We start from the raw sequence: 12,421 nt of genomic DNA, 5'->3' as shown, positions 1-12,421 counted from the left end.
CTTTCATTTCGATTTCGATTTAAATCTAGATATCCAAACGATGCTTTAATGCATCACCAGGGAAAATATAGCCTATAGATTTGGCCAAGGTAAAGCCCCTCTTTCTTTACCCAGTGATTGCATCACATAGCCTAAGTAGGCTATTATTAAATAGCTATAGTGCCAGGGTTCAAACTTGTTTTCTCTGAACTATCTAACAATGATACATACCGGGTCTGTTGCCAATAATGTGTAAAAGACACACGTCACTGAAAGTCCGGCTGTTCCGGTCAATTATTTTGTTGTGCTTCTGGGACATTCTCTGCTCTGTCTTATGAGTTGAGTCTAGTATGATGAGCCACACACATGTCTATAATTAAAATGTGCTCAATGAAGTTTGTAATTTGCAGGTAACAAGTAAAGTCAAATGCCCTCAAAGCAAGTCTTCCCCTTGCAGGTGTCTTGCCTCTGAGGCACATTTTCAGGTATTCTTGATGACGGAGGGACGCGGCAGACAGTAGCCTATCAGTCACGATGCGAATGAACGGAAGGAGGATTTATGATGATGAATGAGAGAAGAAGGTGGAGGCTGTACAGCAGAGGTGGAGTTTGGCGGGAAAGAGGCGTTGAACAGGTCTAGCATGCCTCTTCCGGCACATCGTTATGAAACACTTTTAAAGGAAGAGACACCGATAATAACACATAAAACAGGCTAGACTGCACACTCGGACGTACAGAGATGAACTCAGATCAGTGGCAATAACAGGCACGCGCACGCGCGCGACAGTTCAAAGTGTGGACGTCAATACATTTTTGGATAATTGAGACACAAATTGTAGCCTACATTAGGATGTCTGTTTAGCCTAATACCGCTTCTGCGGCTATTTTTTGTCTTATTTTATGACAGGGAATAAATCAAGCGACAGGTAGCTGTTACATTGTGATCCGTTCGTTTGTTTTGTGAATGAATTAGGCATGCATCCATCTAGGCTACAAGCAAGCCATCGACTTCTTAAAGTAGGCCTAAGCCCGCCAGTAGGTGTGTGTATCCTGTCAGTTGTAGTAAAATTGCAGTTATACTTTTACCACGAACAGGAAGGAACCCCGTCTCACCAAGGTCTCCCAATTCAAGAGAAAAGTGCCTTCCAAATGAGCTGATGACGTCCTCCTCGTAGGCCACGGAAGTATTGGTACTTGACTGCAAAATTTGTGAAACTGTTCCACTATCTCTGCATTGATTTTACTTTTTTTAAACAAAAAATCAATATTGTTTAGGGTGACCTCATTAGAAAGGTGAACTGAATTGGCAGAACTCGGTTCGGCACCATCTCACCTGACGGTTGCAGGATCAGTTTACATTGCTATTTTGCTATGGTCAATCACCAGCCCCACTATAATGAAGTCTCCAAGGTGCTCTCATCAAACAGGATGTTTAGGCCTACTATATACCAAACTGGCTGAATTCAAGCCAAACTATTAATAGGCTATCATAAGGTTTTTTGATGATGAAAGATGATGGCCAATGATGAACATGGAATTTAGTTATTTTAGGTAACAAGCAATCGAGAGAAATACGATGAGTTAAAGACGTTTTTCTGAATGAATAGGCCTGAAAGCTGAGCTACTGTATGTGGCATCGTTAACCACGAGGCAGGAAGGAAGCTGAGTACATCCTACCAAGGTCTCCAAATACAAGAGAAAAGAGATCAAACCGACAAGTCCTGCCTTCCAATTTAACAACGTCGTGTGGCAGGAAATGGACATTTCCCTTACACCTAATGACGAAAGAACATTAAGCCAATGGAACCTGACTGAACATTGTCCTTATTCTGGTTCCACAACTGAGGTGCATGATCTGTGTAATGATCTAACCCTGAGGGCCGCGTTTCGGTGAGCCTGAAGTTTGTGTGGTGGTGGTTTGAAATCATGTCGACTCTACAGACCAAACAGCCAAACTCCGGTCCCCTTAAAAGCGGGGGTCCGCTTCCAAGTGAACTCTGGTGCGATTCGATGTGCTCGTGATTCGCCCCAACTATAGGAAGTGAATATAAACAATGCATTCTGGGTTGAATGCTGGCCTACACTTCTGCCAATTTGAGATCGTAAACATATTCAACTCGGTATCTGTGAACTTTGCCTCGATTAAAGTGAGTCACGGTCAGTGGGGCGATCAGAAAGCACTCATCGCAAAACGGTTACTCATAAAAACGCTGACATTTTTAAATCATTCGGTGACAGAATGGTAGAAATAGTGTACTTTTTGATTTGTTTTGATAGCAAATGAAACACCCCAAGTCCGTTGTTTTTGCACCTTTATTATTGTCCGCAACAAGAAAGTTCCCTATAGTTTTCTGTCCAATAGACGAGCGGCCTGTGGTTTGTTTGGTTCGCTTAACAAAGTCCTCTGGGAACTCTACCCGGGCCAAATTAGAATTTCAACATAGCACCTCCAACACTGAACCTGTTCCGTCAGGTTGCCTGATAGTCTTTGTGGTATTCATGATACAGTCTTGTATTCAAAGGATAGTCTATGAAGAGTAGGCAGGGTGGGAATATACCCCAGAGGCCTCTGATCCATGATGCCAAAAATCGGCATTTCATCCCCTGGTAGGTGTTCTTAATGATTCTTTGGTAACACTTTAAATAAAGTTAAGTCATAACTTAAGTCTGGAGGCCTTTAGTTGATGATCATTAACAAAACATTAATACACATTTGCAGATTCCTGATAACTGCTACTTAAAAGGGCTCCTATTATACCACCAGGTATGATGTTGATTAACCACACCCAACACCCATGTCAAAATTGACGCCTGCTAGTGACATCACAAGTGGGAGTGTCCACCAAGTTTTATAATTGACAGGTCAACAGTCCGTACAGTCCACTGAATAGGCCGTGCACACATTGATCCTCTGCACATGTGTATGCATTTTTTGTTAATGATTAGTCATAAGGCTTATCACAAGACTTATCAATTACCTATGACTGAACATTATTATAAAGAGTTACCAATACTGTTCAGTAACACCGATAGCACGAGGGCACTATGGAATCCCGCCGGGATGCAATTGTGCACCATATAGGTTTCCAAACCAACTCCTGGTCCACACTGTCAAACACATTTTCTAAATCTAGGAATATTTTTATATTGTTATAATAATGATTATCCTAAAATGTGGCTATTTGAACTCCACTGTCTCACTAATCTGACTCCGGCACACTGGGTTAAATTTGAATTGGAACAATCATGTTGCTGGAGGCGCGGATCTGTAAGCGAGTAATTGACTAACTACAAACCGGCCAGCAGTAGTAAACTCTTTCCAGTAGGAAGATAAGCTAAAACATCCTGTTTGGTGGATGTCTGTTGGATGTTATTAATGAACACTGTGTAGGCTGGCCGCTGAGGAATATCATAATTAAAATCCCCTTCCGAAAACTAGATCCACTAAAGTAGTTTCTCTTCAGCAAAATATTGGTATAATGAAACAGAAAATATGGCATTACTCTCCCGTTTTCAGTTTTTGGTCTTCTGCTGTAGCATGTGGGACTCCTGGAGACTAGATGTCCCATGTTCCCCATGCCACCCTGCTTCCCCATAGTTTGTCAACCATTTTGCAATGTTATTACAATGCAATGCAACACTAAATAGCAAAGGAAAAGTAAAAAAAAGCAAAGTTCTTGAAGCTCCATTAAAGGGCCCTTGTTTTACCACCAGGTGTGAGCTTGATAAGACATTACAAGAAGTTGGTAACTTGTAATGAGTGTCCATCTCTAGGTATGATAGGAAAGCAACATTTGCAACTGTCCACTGGTTAGGCTAGTTGACTGATTCTAGGTATATATCTAGGCGGACACTCCCACTTGTGATGTGTGACGTCACTAACGCACATGGAATGGCAGATTTAAAACCGGCTTGTAATGCTAGCTCACACCTGGTGATGAAATAGCAACATCTCCCCCCCCCCTGTTCTTTTATAGAGCTATAATTGATGATAGACACCCAGTTACATAGTGCTCTAGTGTTATCCAAGGACATACTCTGTGAATAGGTCAAGACAAGGTTGTACGCTACCATGGATCGACGCATAGCAACACAAAGACAAGAAAATAACAGGAACTACTGGAATTAGTCATTAAACATTTATTGCGTCAAAAAGGTCCCATTCTACCAACATTTTGTCTTGAAATAAGTGCAATGCATAGGAATGTGCGATTTATATGTATGCCCACTAAAAGCTAAGCAGAGTATTATGTACCTTTTTTTTTCTAAACAATTGAAAGGAGATTGTTGAGCAGCCGTACACTGACCAATGGCGTGAGAGATCAATTTACTAAGCTAAACACAATCCGAGTCGGTTCATAGCTCCGCCCCGCCCCCCCCCGGTCCTGGAAAAGCCACAGTCTCCATCAGATCCCCACAGATAGTGTAAGAACAAGGTAAAGGGCAAACAAAACAAGAGGTGTATTGTAAAGGGTTCACAACCCAATACTCTGTGGACTTTCATAGGATCGCTACGAGCACAGTGGTATGACATAGTCATTACAAAGGAAATACGTCACAGTGCCGCTGGTGACTGTGATTTCTCCCACTTCCTCATTGGAAATTTCCCTAACTTGCCGTGTATCGAGCACGTCGGCAAGATGGCCGCTTACAGCCTGAGTGTTGCAGAAATATACAGCATATATACAAACACATAACATTTACCCAATGCGTTGTTGATATAACTGGTGGTAAAACAATGACGAAACACTATCCAAAAGGGACCAATACCAATTGTTTACTGTTTAGCTGGCTGATGTTAGAGACATGTTTTTACATCCATCCAACTCTCCCTCCTATGAGAACACACCCACCTATATGCTACCAGTACCCAGAGGACACTCAGACAGCAGTAGATTTTTGCATTGAAAAGATACCAGTGCTAATATGAGATTGGAAAACCTTGGTCTACCATAAGAGCTAACTGCATACATGAAAAAAAACTCATCAGCCTCCAAATGAGCAACTCAAATGAGGCATTGCATTTTGTTCATCCTCAATTGTCCCCAAGTTATTTTGGTCAGTCACTTGGTCGTGTCATTGGTCTGATTGACCCAGTCAGCCAGAGAGGAGAAGTAGCCTTGTTGGGAGATGCGGCTGTTTGGATTAGGATGTTTGCAGCTATTACCGCCGTCTTGTGCCATTGATTCGCTGCTGAGGCCATTGTTCATGGGCCTTGGAAGCAGGTCAGTGTAAGTGATACCCTGACTGTCCATCGTGGGTTGTATGAAAGGAGCACGGTTGTCCTGTCCACCAGCAACCTGTTCCTGTTTCACCTGGAAACCATTATGAGTCCATCCGGCCATCAGACCCTTGATAAAATCATCTCCCTCAATCCCCTCCAAGAGGGGAAAACTACCGAGCCCTGGGTTGCCCATGCCATCTCCTGGCCCATTCAAGGTGCCCTCCATGGGGCTAGGGGAAGCAACACCAGACCATGCAGGCTGGAGACCATGGCTCTGGGCACCGGGAATGCTCTGGCCTTTGGTCTCCGTGCCGCACTCCCCCCTGTGTTGTTGAAGTTGTTGATGCTGATGTTGCTGCGGCTGCTGCTGTTGCTGCTGCTGCGGTTGTTGCTGCTGCTGCGGTTGTTGCTGCTGCGGTTGTTGCTGCTGCTGCTGCGGTGGCTGCTGAAAGATATAATGCTGGGGCTGTTGTAGTGGCAGGCTTATCAAGGAACCATGGAGTTCCGGATCCAAGCACCGCAAGTCCTTCACGGAAAGCTCGGGTAAGAGGTTGGTGCCAGCAGGGTAACCAGAGGCAGCATTAGGCTGCTGCGGCCTAACGTTGTGCCCTGCAGGGCTCATGGTGGCAAGTGGGTGGGCCCTGATGGTGTCCATGGAGAATGCTGGGTTGGGGCTTCGCCACGATTGGGTGTGTGAAACACCAGCGGGCTGAGGAAATGGCAACCCGGAGGTGCGTGGAGGGGCAAGGTTGAAGGCCGTGTTAAGTGCTACAGAGGTTTGGTGCATTGCCGATGTGAAGCTCCTCTGAATTGGATTGTTGTCTGAAGAAAAAAGAACGAAGTCAATAGCGGGTCAAACTTTGTTGATCGTGGATGGGAGGACGAGCAAAGTACGAGCCAGGCTGAAACACTGACCTTTTCTGTGGCCCATCATGGCGCTATATGGTACTAGTTTTTGCCGGTTGGCTGTCAAACCAGTCAGGGAACCAGCTGTAGGAGGAGGATCAAAGGGTGAGATCCAACGTATTTTACTAGTTGGGGTGATTTGGGTTCCAAACCATTGTTAACCCTGGCAACCCAACACAGCAAATGGGACACACTGACACAGGGAACTGTAAATAAACGTTATTAATTACCTGACAGATCAGACTTCTTGATTTGGAAATTATGCTCCAATCTCCGCTTCTTCTCGTTATAACCATACGGGTCTGAAAAACAGTGAAATGGTTAATTTAACAGAGAGAATATATAATTAAAAAGTATATCATGACCATCAGCCATTTTATACACGAGTTTATATCATTAATCTGGACATGCGCTACCACCGAGGTGAATGTATCTGTCTTCAGTAACTTAGCTACACTTTGTCTTTTGATCTAGATTTCTGACAAGAAAAAGCAGCAGCACGTAGAGAAGACAGTGTGAGTGGCGAGTGCCACGCATTAGCAACCCTGCGGTTCATTGGTTACCACACTCGAACACTTCCCACCTTTGTCGTCGGGCTGGTAATAGAAGTTGATGGCCTCGCTCACTTCCTGGTCAGTGGGCCGGCGCAGCTGCATCTGCACGATCACAGGATTGGTGATGGAGGCGTCGTAGTAGGGGGGGCTCTTGAAGACGATGGCCACCTGCCGGTGGACGTCCGCCTGGGAGAAGGTGCCCCTGGCCTCCCAGCCTTCTTTGGTGAAGAAGCGAACCTCGATGTCGTCTGAGGGGCGCGGGTGGAGGCAGAGGGGAAGAGGGAGGGCAGAGATGGACGAATGTGTGAATGAATGAACACAAAGATGGCTGATGGCAAAGAATGGCGGTTGAGGGGAAGGAAAATAAATGAGTGCAGATGTTAACACAAATAAAGTGATAACCAAGTGTGATAAGATATACATGTTTTAAAAAGGTCCCTTCGAGCTGAAGCCTCCTACCCACTGCAAGCCTTTTAGAGCCGGGCTGACTCCGACAGTAAACACTATATAGCAGGTCTTGAGAAACAGTCTTGCCTGGCCGACAGGTCGACGGTCCACAATAGGGACTAGGAACATGTGGGGGTACCTGCATTAAGCCTCTTCTATCCCGAGGTATGGGTTGGATTTTTCTCAGTCCCCCCCCAAAAGAACGTGAGTCAAGCCTGATGATGCCAAATTGGTTTAAAGAAATCTTTGCCCTCGTAACTCTGAAGTGGGCTCGGATGACAATCAGAGCCCACTTCAGAGTGACGTCCCCGACACACCGGCGCACATTCGCGCCGCCCTTGCTGGTTGGAGCGATAAATCAACTTCCTGCCCCGCCCCACCAAAATCATTTTTAATGGCTGATCATTGGGTTAGATTGTGTACCTTTTTGAACTTTGTCACACAGCAAGAAGATCTCATCTCCTCCCTTAACGCCACCACTGTTCCTGTTGACTCGACAGATCCTCAACTCAGCCGTATTTGGGGCACCTGAGGACACACACACACACATTAGATCCAACATCGGCTTCTGATAGCTCAGTATGTCTCGAAGGCAGCCTTTAATGGTCATGGACGACAGTTTATAGAGTGATGGGTTACAAATGTGGTTAATTAGACAGCAGCCTGCGTGTGTAATTGTGAAAATGATCCGTGAACACGAAGATGAATTCATTATCTTTGGGGGATACTTTCACCATAAAGGGAGTGTAATAACAACAGCGCTTTCGGTTTAGAATTTAAACTGATCGAGTCACATGATGGCTGCTACAAAAGAGGAAGTGCACTATGGTAACGGGGCAGCTTGTTGAGTGAGTGCAGAGAACTTCCCCTTTCTCTTTGTGTGTGTGCGGAACAATGAACAGCCTCTGTCTGTACAACAGTTGAGAATAAAGCTAGCTGCTAATCACCTTAGAGCCATGTGCTATGGACATGTCTGGTCATTTTTGGATTATTGATTCATTATGAATTGAGCAATAATGAAGGCTTTCTGGTCTTGAATATATATATATATATATATATATATATATATATATATATAGCATAGATAGATAGATATACATTTTTTGTGATAATACTGTATATGTAGTTGATTTTGTGATCTTATACGGTTCTGATTTACTAATGGTCTTTTCTCAAACTTTGTGGAGAAAAGACAACAGATTAAATAAATTGTAATATCCTGTTAAAATCTACCAACAATTGGTGTAAATGGCAGTGATGCAGATCCATCACCACACAGGTGGGGGGCCTGCATGTCTCAAGCCGAATCTCATTGCAGGGCTGACCAGAGGACGCGGGGGGTGGGGGGGCGGGGCTTAGCGTGGCCACTCACGGTTGTCGTAGATGGGGTTGGTGACGAGGGGCTTGATGGAGTGGCTGTAATGTCCGCTCTGGTCCTGGAGGAACACCTCGATGCAGAGACGCACCACGTTCAGGTCATACTCCTCGGTCTGCACAAGCTGCTCCTTGGGCACTGCACACACAGAGACACAAGGTCAATATAGCAGAGCTATTGCATACTGATTAGGTTATTTCATTCATTATGGTTTGGAGTCTTGGATATTATCCCCGACATAGACGAGAGTCTGACAGACTGACTAGCTGTCTGGTTTGAGGGGGGGGGGGGTGAGGGAGGGGTGGAAGGCTACCCTCATGCAAACTCAACCATGGCTCCCCATCAAATACGTCACGCAACGGCATAAGCCTACACACAGCAGTTAGTAGTATGCAGCCACCCCAGCGAACCCACACACACACACACACACACCACCTGCCGAAGATGCACACATGCACCTCCCGCCGCAACAACAGACACCCACACAAACTAAGTTTCACATCCCACTGACTTCCTTCAAATCTCTGCATCTTTGCTCTCCGCTCAAAAAACTCAGGGTTAAACTCAGACTCGCTGTGCGGAGTCCCGGCCCACCAACTACTGAGGCGACCACGTCACTCCTCCTCAGGTGGAAACTGAGCACACGAAGCCTGCGTCGGAGAGGACGTGCATGCCTCCTGTGGAGAGGATTCGGGGGTGAGGGAGGGGGAGTAGAGAACATGTCCCCCGACTTTCTTCCATCAACCAAACCACGACACTGACCCCTCCCGGAGTAAAAAAAGACAAAGCTGACTAACTCTAGAAGATATCTGTTCATGTCTTTGGACTAGTATGTGAATGGCTGCCCTAGTTACCAATAAACTGTTGTTCCTAATCCCCTCCCCTCCTCTCTAGAGAATATAAGTGCTGTGCCTCTTACTGTTGGCTGTACCAAGTTGCACCGTCTTCAAATGGTGCTTACCCATATTTCTACTTTGTGTTTGGGTGATAGGTTCAAGCTTGCATTTGGCAACGACAACGGTGGAGAAAGTGAAAGGGAGGGAGAGAGAAGAAGATAAAATACATGGTCGGAAAATATATTGACACCTCTTGTTTTGTATGAGAGTTGAAGAGGGGGGGGGGGGGGGGGGTGAGAGAAAAAGAGCAAAAGAGTGACAGAGACAGAGCGACAGAGAGAGACAGAGAGAGATCACCTGGCTGTTTGTTTGTGTAGCATGTTCAAGTGCGTTGGCCATGGGTTGGAAAGAGTGTGAAGGTGTGTGTGCCCACTTGATTTGCATGTGCATATCTATTGGTATTAATATGTACCTTGAGAATGAGGCCAAGGGAGAGAGAGTGTGAGATGGGTGTCATACACAACCACTACAAGTTCTACGACATGACTCACCCAGAATGTGGATGAGTGCTAGACCAGTTCAGTCCGGTTAACCAAGCTGAGGGATGGACATCATGTGAATAACATTCATCTATCACCTGAGCTGCCATAGCTACAATAATCACCAGATTGGATCATATTGCCTGCAAATTAGATGCACTGTAATACAGTTCAAGCAGTCATATTGTGTTGATATTTCAAAATAGATTTCAAAGTATAGTGATCATTGTTGTGGTAGACTGCGCTAAAGAGTAATGAGGAGACCAGAACCATATCAGCCCCAGAGCCATATCTGATGATCCTTTTGGGAAAGGTTTCATAGGATTTCAAAGCCTAAGGCCATGTTGTGGACCAACATAAGACCAAGCTCGCTGAAGCACTGATGCAAACTACAAACGTAACGTTGGTGCTGGTGACCGACGGAACACTCCAACACAAACGTGTACAGACACAAACAAAAAGATGCAGATCTCTATGCTCTGGTTAATGATGAGAGAGACTGCATGAGACTCTTTCTGCACACAGGAAATGCGAGTTTCACAGCAGAAGTGAAGTAAGAATAATAGTGGGCTACAATAAATCTTGCTGAGAAAATGACCTACCAATCTTTCCGCTCGCTTCTGTTCTCCAAATCTCTCATAGCACGAGGGACAATAAACATGTGGCTCAATTGATCGTGGGATTTTATATAGACAATATAGATTATTCAAAATAGTAACCTACAAATGATTGAATGAACAAAGAAACAAATTGGCTCTCAATGCGTACGACCTAATCAAGATTGATACTCTCAACAGATCTGGGTACCAGATCACTGGGAAGACAGCTTTGAATGTTGCACACTGTACACATCCATCACATTAGCATTAGAAAAGCAATAAGGGGCGGGGTTGAATAGTGCTCCAGCTCTACTGCTGCAGTCTCACAAAAGGAACTTGTGACATGGAAAATGAGGAACGACGTATAACTCTCCTGGATTACGAAACAACAAAGAACCAAGATACTAAATCGTCCCTCCCACAAAGCACAACTACAACTGGGCTAACCATAGTGTGTCTGGTGTGTGTGTGTGTGTGTGTGTGTGTGTGTGTGTGTGTGTGTGTGTGTGTGTGTGTGTGTGTGTGTGTGTGTGTGTGTGTGTGTGTGTGTGTGTGTGTGTGTGTGTGTGTGTGTGTGTGTGTGTGTGTGTGTGCGCGCGCTCGCACACACGTACGTTCCTCGCCCTCTCGACATAAAAAAACGTAGCCGAACAACCATGTCATTTCGCCAAAGAAGAAGGCCTATAAAAGTGCCGTTGCTGTAAATACGGGGAAGCCCCGCGTTGCTCTGCCTCCCCCTCCCCCGCACGCTAGGCTGTTAATGAATGCCGCGCTTCCAGCTCTCCGGTGGCATCCAGCGCCGCACTGGATTGAGCAACGTCAAGATGGAATGGGGAAGTGGAGCCCAACTCCTGTTAGTACACGAGGGGCTGCTGCCGCCGCCACAGCCATCTGTCTGCACCGCGCGCCGGGGGGGGGAGGCAGGGGGCTGCCCACTCAACCACCACTGCTTTCAGACGCACACTTTTCCCCAGCATGGGAATCATACGCAAGGCCAACTACATAGAAACAAAATGCTCAAAAAGCACATATTCAACCATTTTCGTTCATATTTGTGTGAGGAAGGTTGATAGTTAGCTAAATAAATAAATCTGACTACTATAAAAGCAGGCCTGTCGCACCAGTTAGTCATGTGTGCCAAGCATGTGTGCCAAGCAGCCTGCAGCTCACACACACACACACACACACACAGCAGGCAGCAGGAACGCATACACACACCGCAAGCACGCGCATACACACACCGCAAACACACACATGCATACACGGAAACGCACACACACACACACAGGCACGTGCACAAACCGCACGTCAAGACAAAGGCAGCGACACACTCGTCGAGGTAAGACGTTATGTTTTTAAACATAACGGCTCAGCCGTCAACAAACTCTCCCAGGCAAGACGTTCTGTCTATAGACTGTAGAAATTGCGATAAAAGAAGGGAAGAAAAAATGTCTCGAGAAAAAATGTGAGAGAGAGAGAGAGAGAGAGAGAGAGAGAGAGAGAGAGAGAGAGAGAGAGAGAGAGAGAGAGAGAGAGAGAGAGAGAGAGAGAGAGAGAGAGAGAGAGAGAGAGAGAGAGAGAGAGAGAGAGAGAGAGAGAGAGAGAGAGAGAGAGAGAGAGAGAGAGAGAGAGAGAGAGAGAGAGAGAGAGAGAGAGAGCTTACCTTGAAAAGGGTTGATTCCTCTGGTGATTCGCTGCATGATGGCCTCCTTCACCTCCCTCCTCCTCACACACTGGATGCCCAGGTTCTGGAAGCTAGCGCCGGAAGACACAGACATCTCTTTAAGTACAAGTTGGCTACTTCCACAAACACCCCACATACCTTCCCAAAACCCCATGCAACATCACTCAATCTTTTAATGGCAAAGTCGGTTTGGTTTTGGAATAACAAACTAAATCGATTGTGTGGTTTGTCTGAGTACCAAAGGGTAAACTGCGGTACCAAAAGGTTTGGGTTTGTTA

The 12,421-nt window shown here is 45.7% G+C and overlaps 1 protein-coding gene and 1 long non-coding RNA gene across 3 annotated transcripts in view; both read right to left on the bottom strand.

Moving 5' to 3' along the window:
- Positions 1-4,103: 4,103 nt before the first annotated feature.
- The window catches only part of rel (v-rel avian reticuloendotheliosis viral oncogene homolog), a 115,839-nt gene continuing 107,521 nt past the window's right edge, over positions 4,104-12,421 (bottom strand). For both annotated transcript variants that reach the window (XM_060073853.1, XM_060073852.1), the window contains exons 5-11: positions 12,123-12,214; positions 8,483-8,623; positions 7,534-7,638; positions 6,693-6,911; positions 6,340-6,411; positions 6,119-6,193; positions 4,104-6,025 (exon numbers count right to left, since the gene is read on the bottom strand). In XM_060073853.1, the coding sequence (XP_059929836.1) occupies positions 5,043-6,025; positions 6,119-6,193; positions 6,340-6,411; positions 6,693-6,911; positions 7,534-7,638; positions 8,483-8,623; positions 12,123-12,214 (1,687 nt within the window). In that variant the 3' untranslated portion in view covers positions 4,104-5,042. The remainder of the gene's footprint in view (positions 6,026-6,118; positions 6,194-6,339; positions 6,412-6,692; positions 6,912-7,533; positions 7,639-8,482; positions 8,624-12,122; positions 12,215-12,421) is intronic.
- Positions 10,911-11,784, bottom strand: LOC132473646 (uncharacterized). Its single transcript, XR_009529449.1, has 2 exons — positions 11,712-11,784; positions 10,911-11,624 (listed from the first exon to the last, which is right to left on the bottom strand). It is a non-coding gene; the product is annotated as an uncharacterized LOC132473646 (long non-coding RNA).

The sequence above is a fragment of the Gadus macrocephalus genome, chromosome 15 (genome assembly GCF_031168955.1).
Source record: "Gadus macrocephalus chromosome 15, ASM3116895v1".
Taxonomy (NCBI): Eukaryota; Metazoa; Chordata; class Actinopteri; order Gadiformes; family Gadidae; genus Gadus; species Gadus macrocephalus.
The sequence above is the reverse complement of the archived record's forward strand: the minus strand, read 5'-3'. Positions and strand labels throughout refer to the sequence as shown.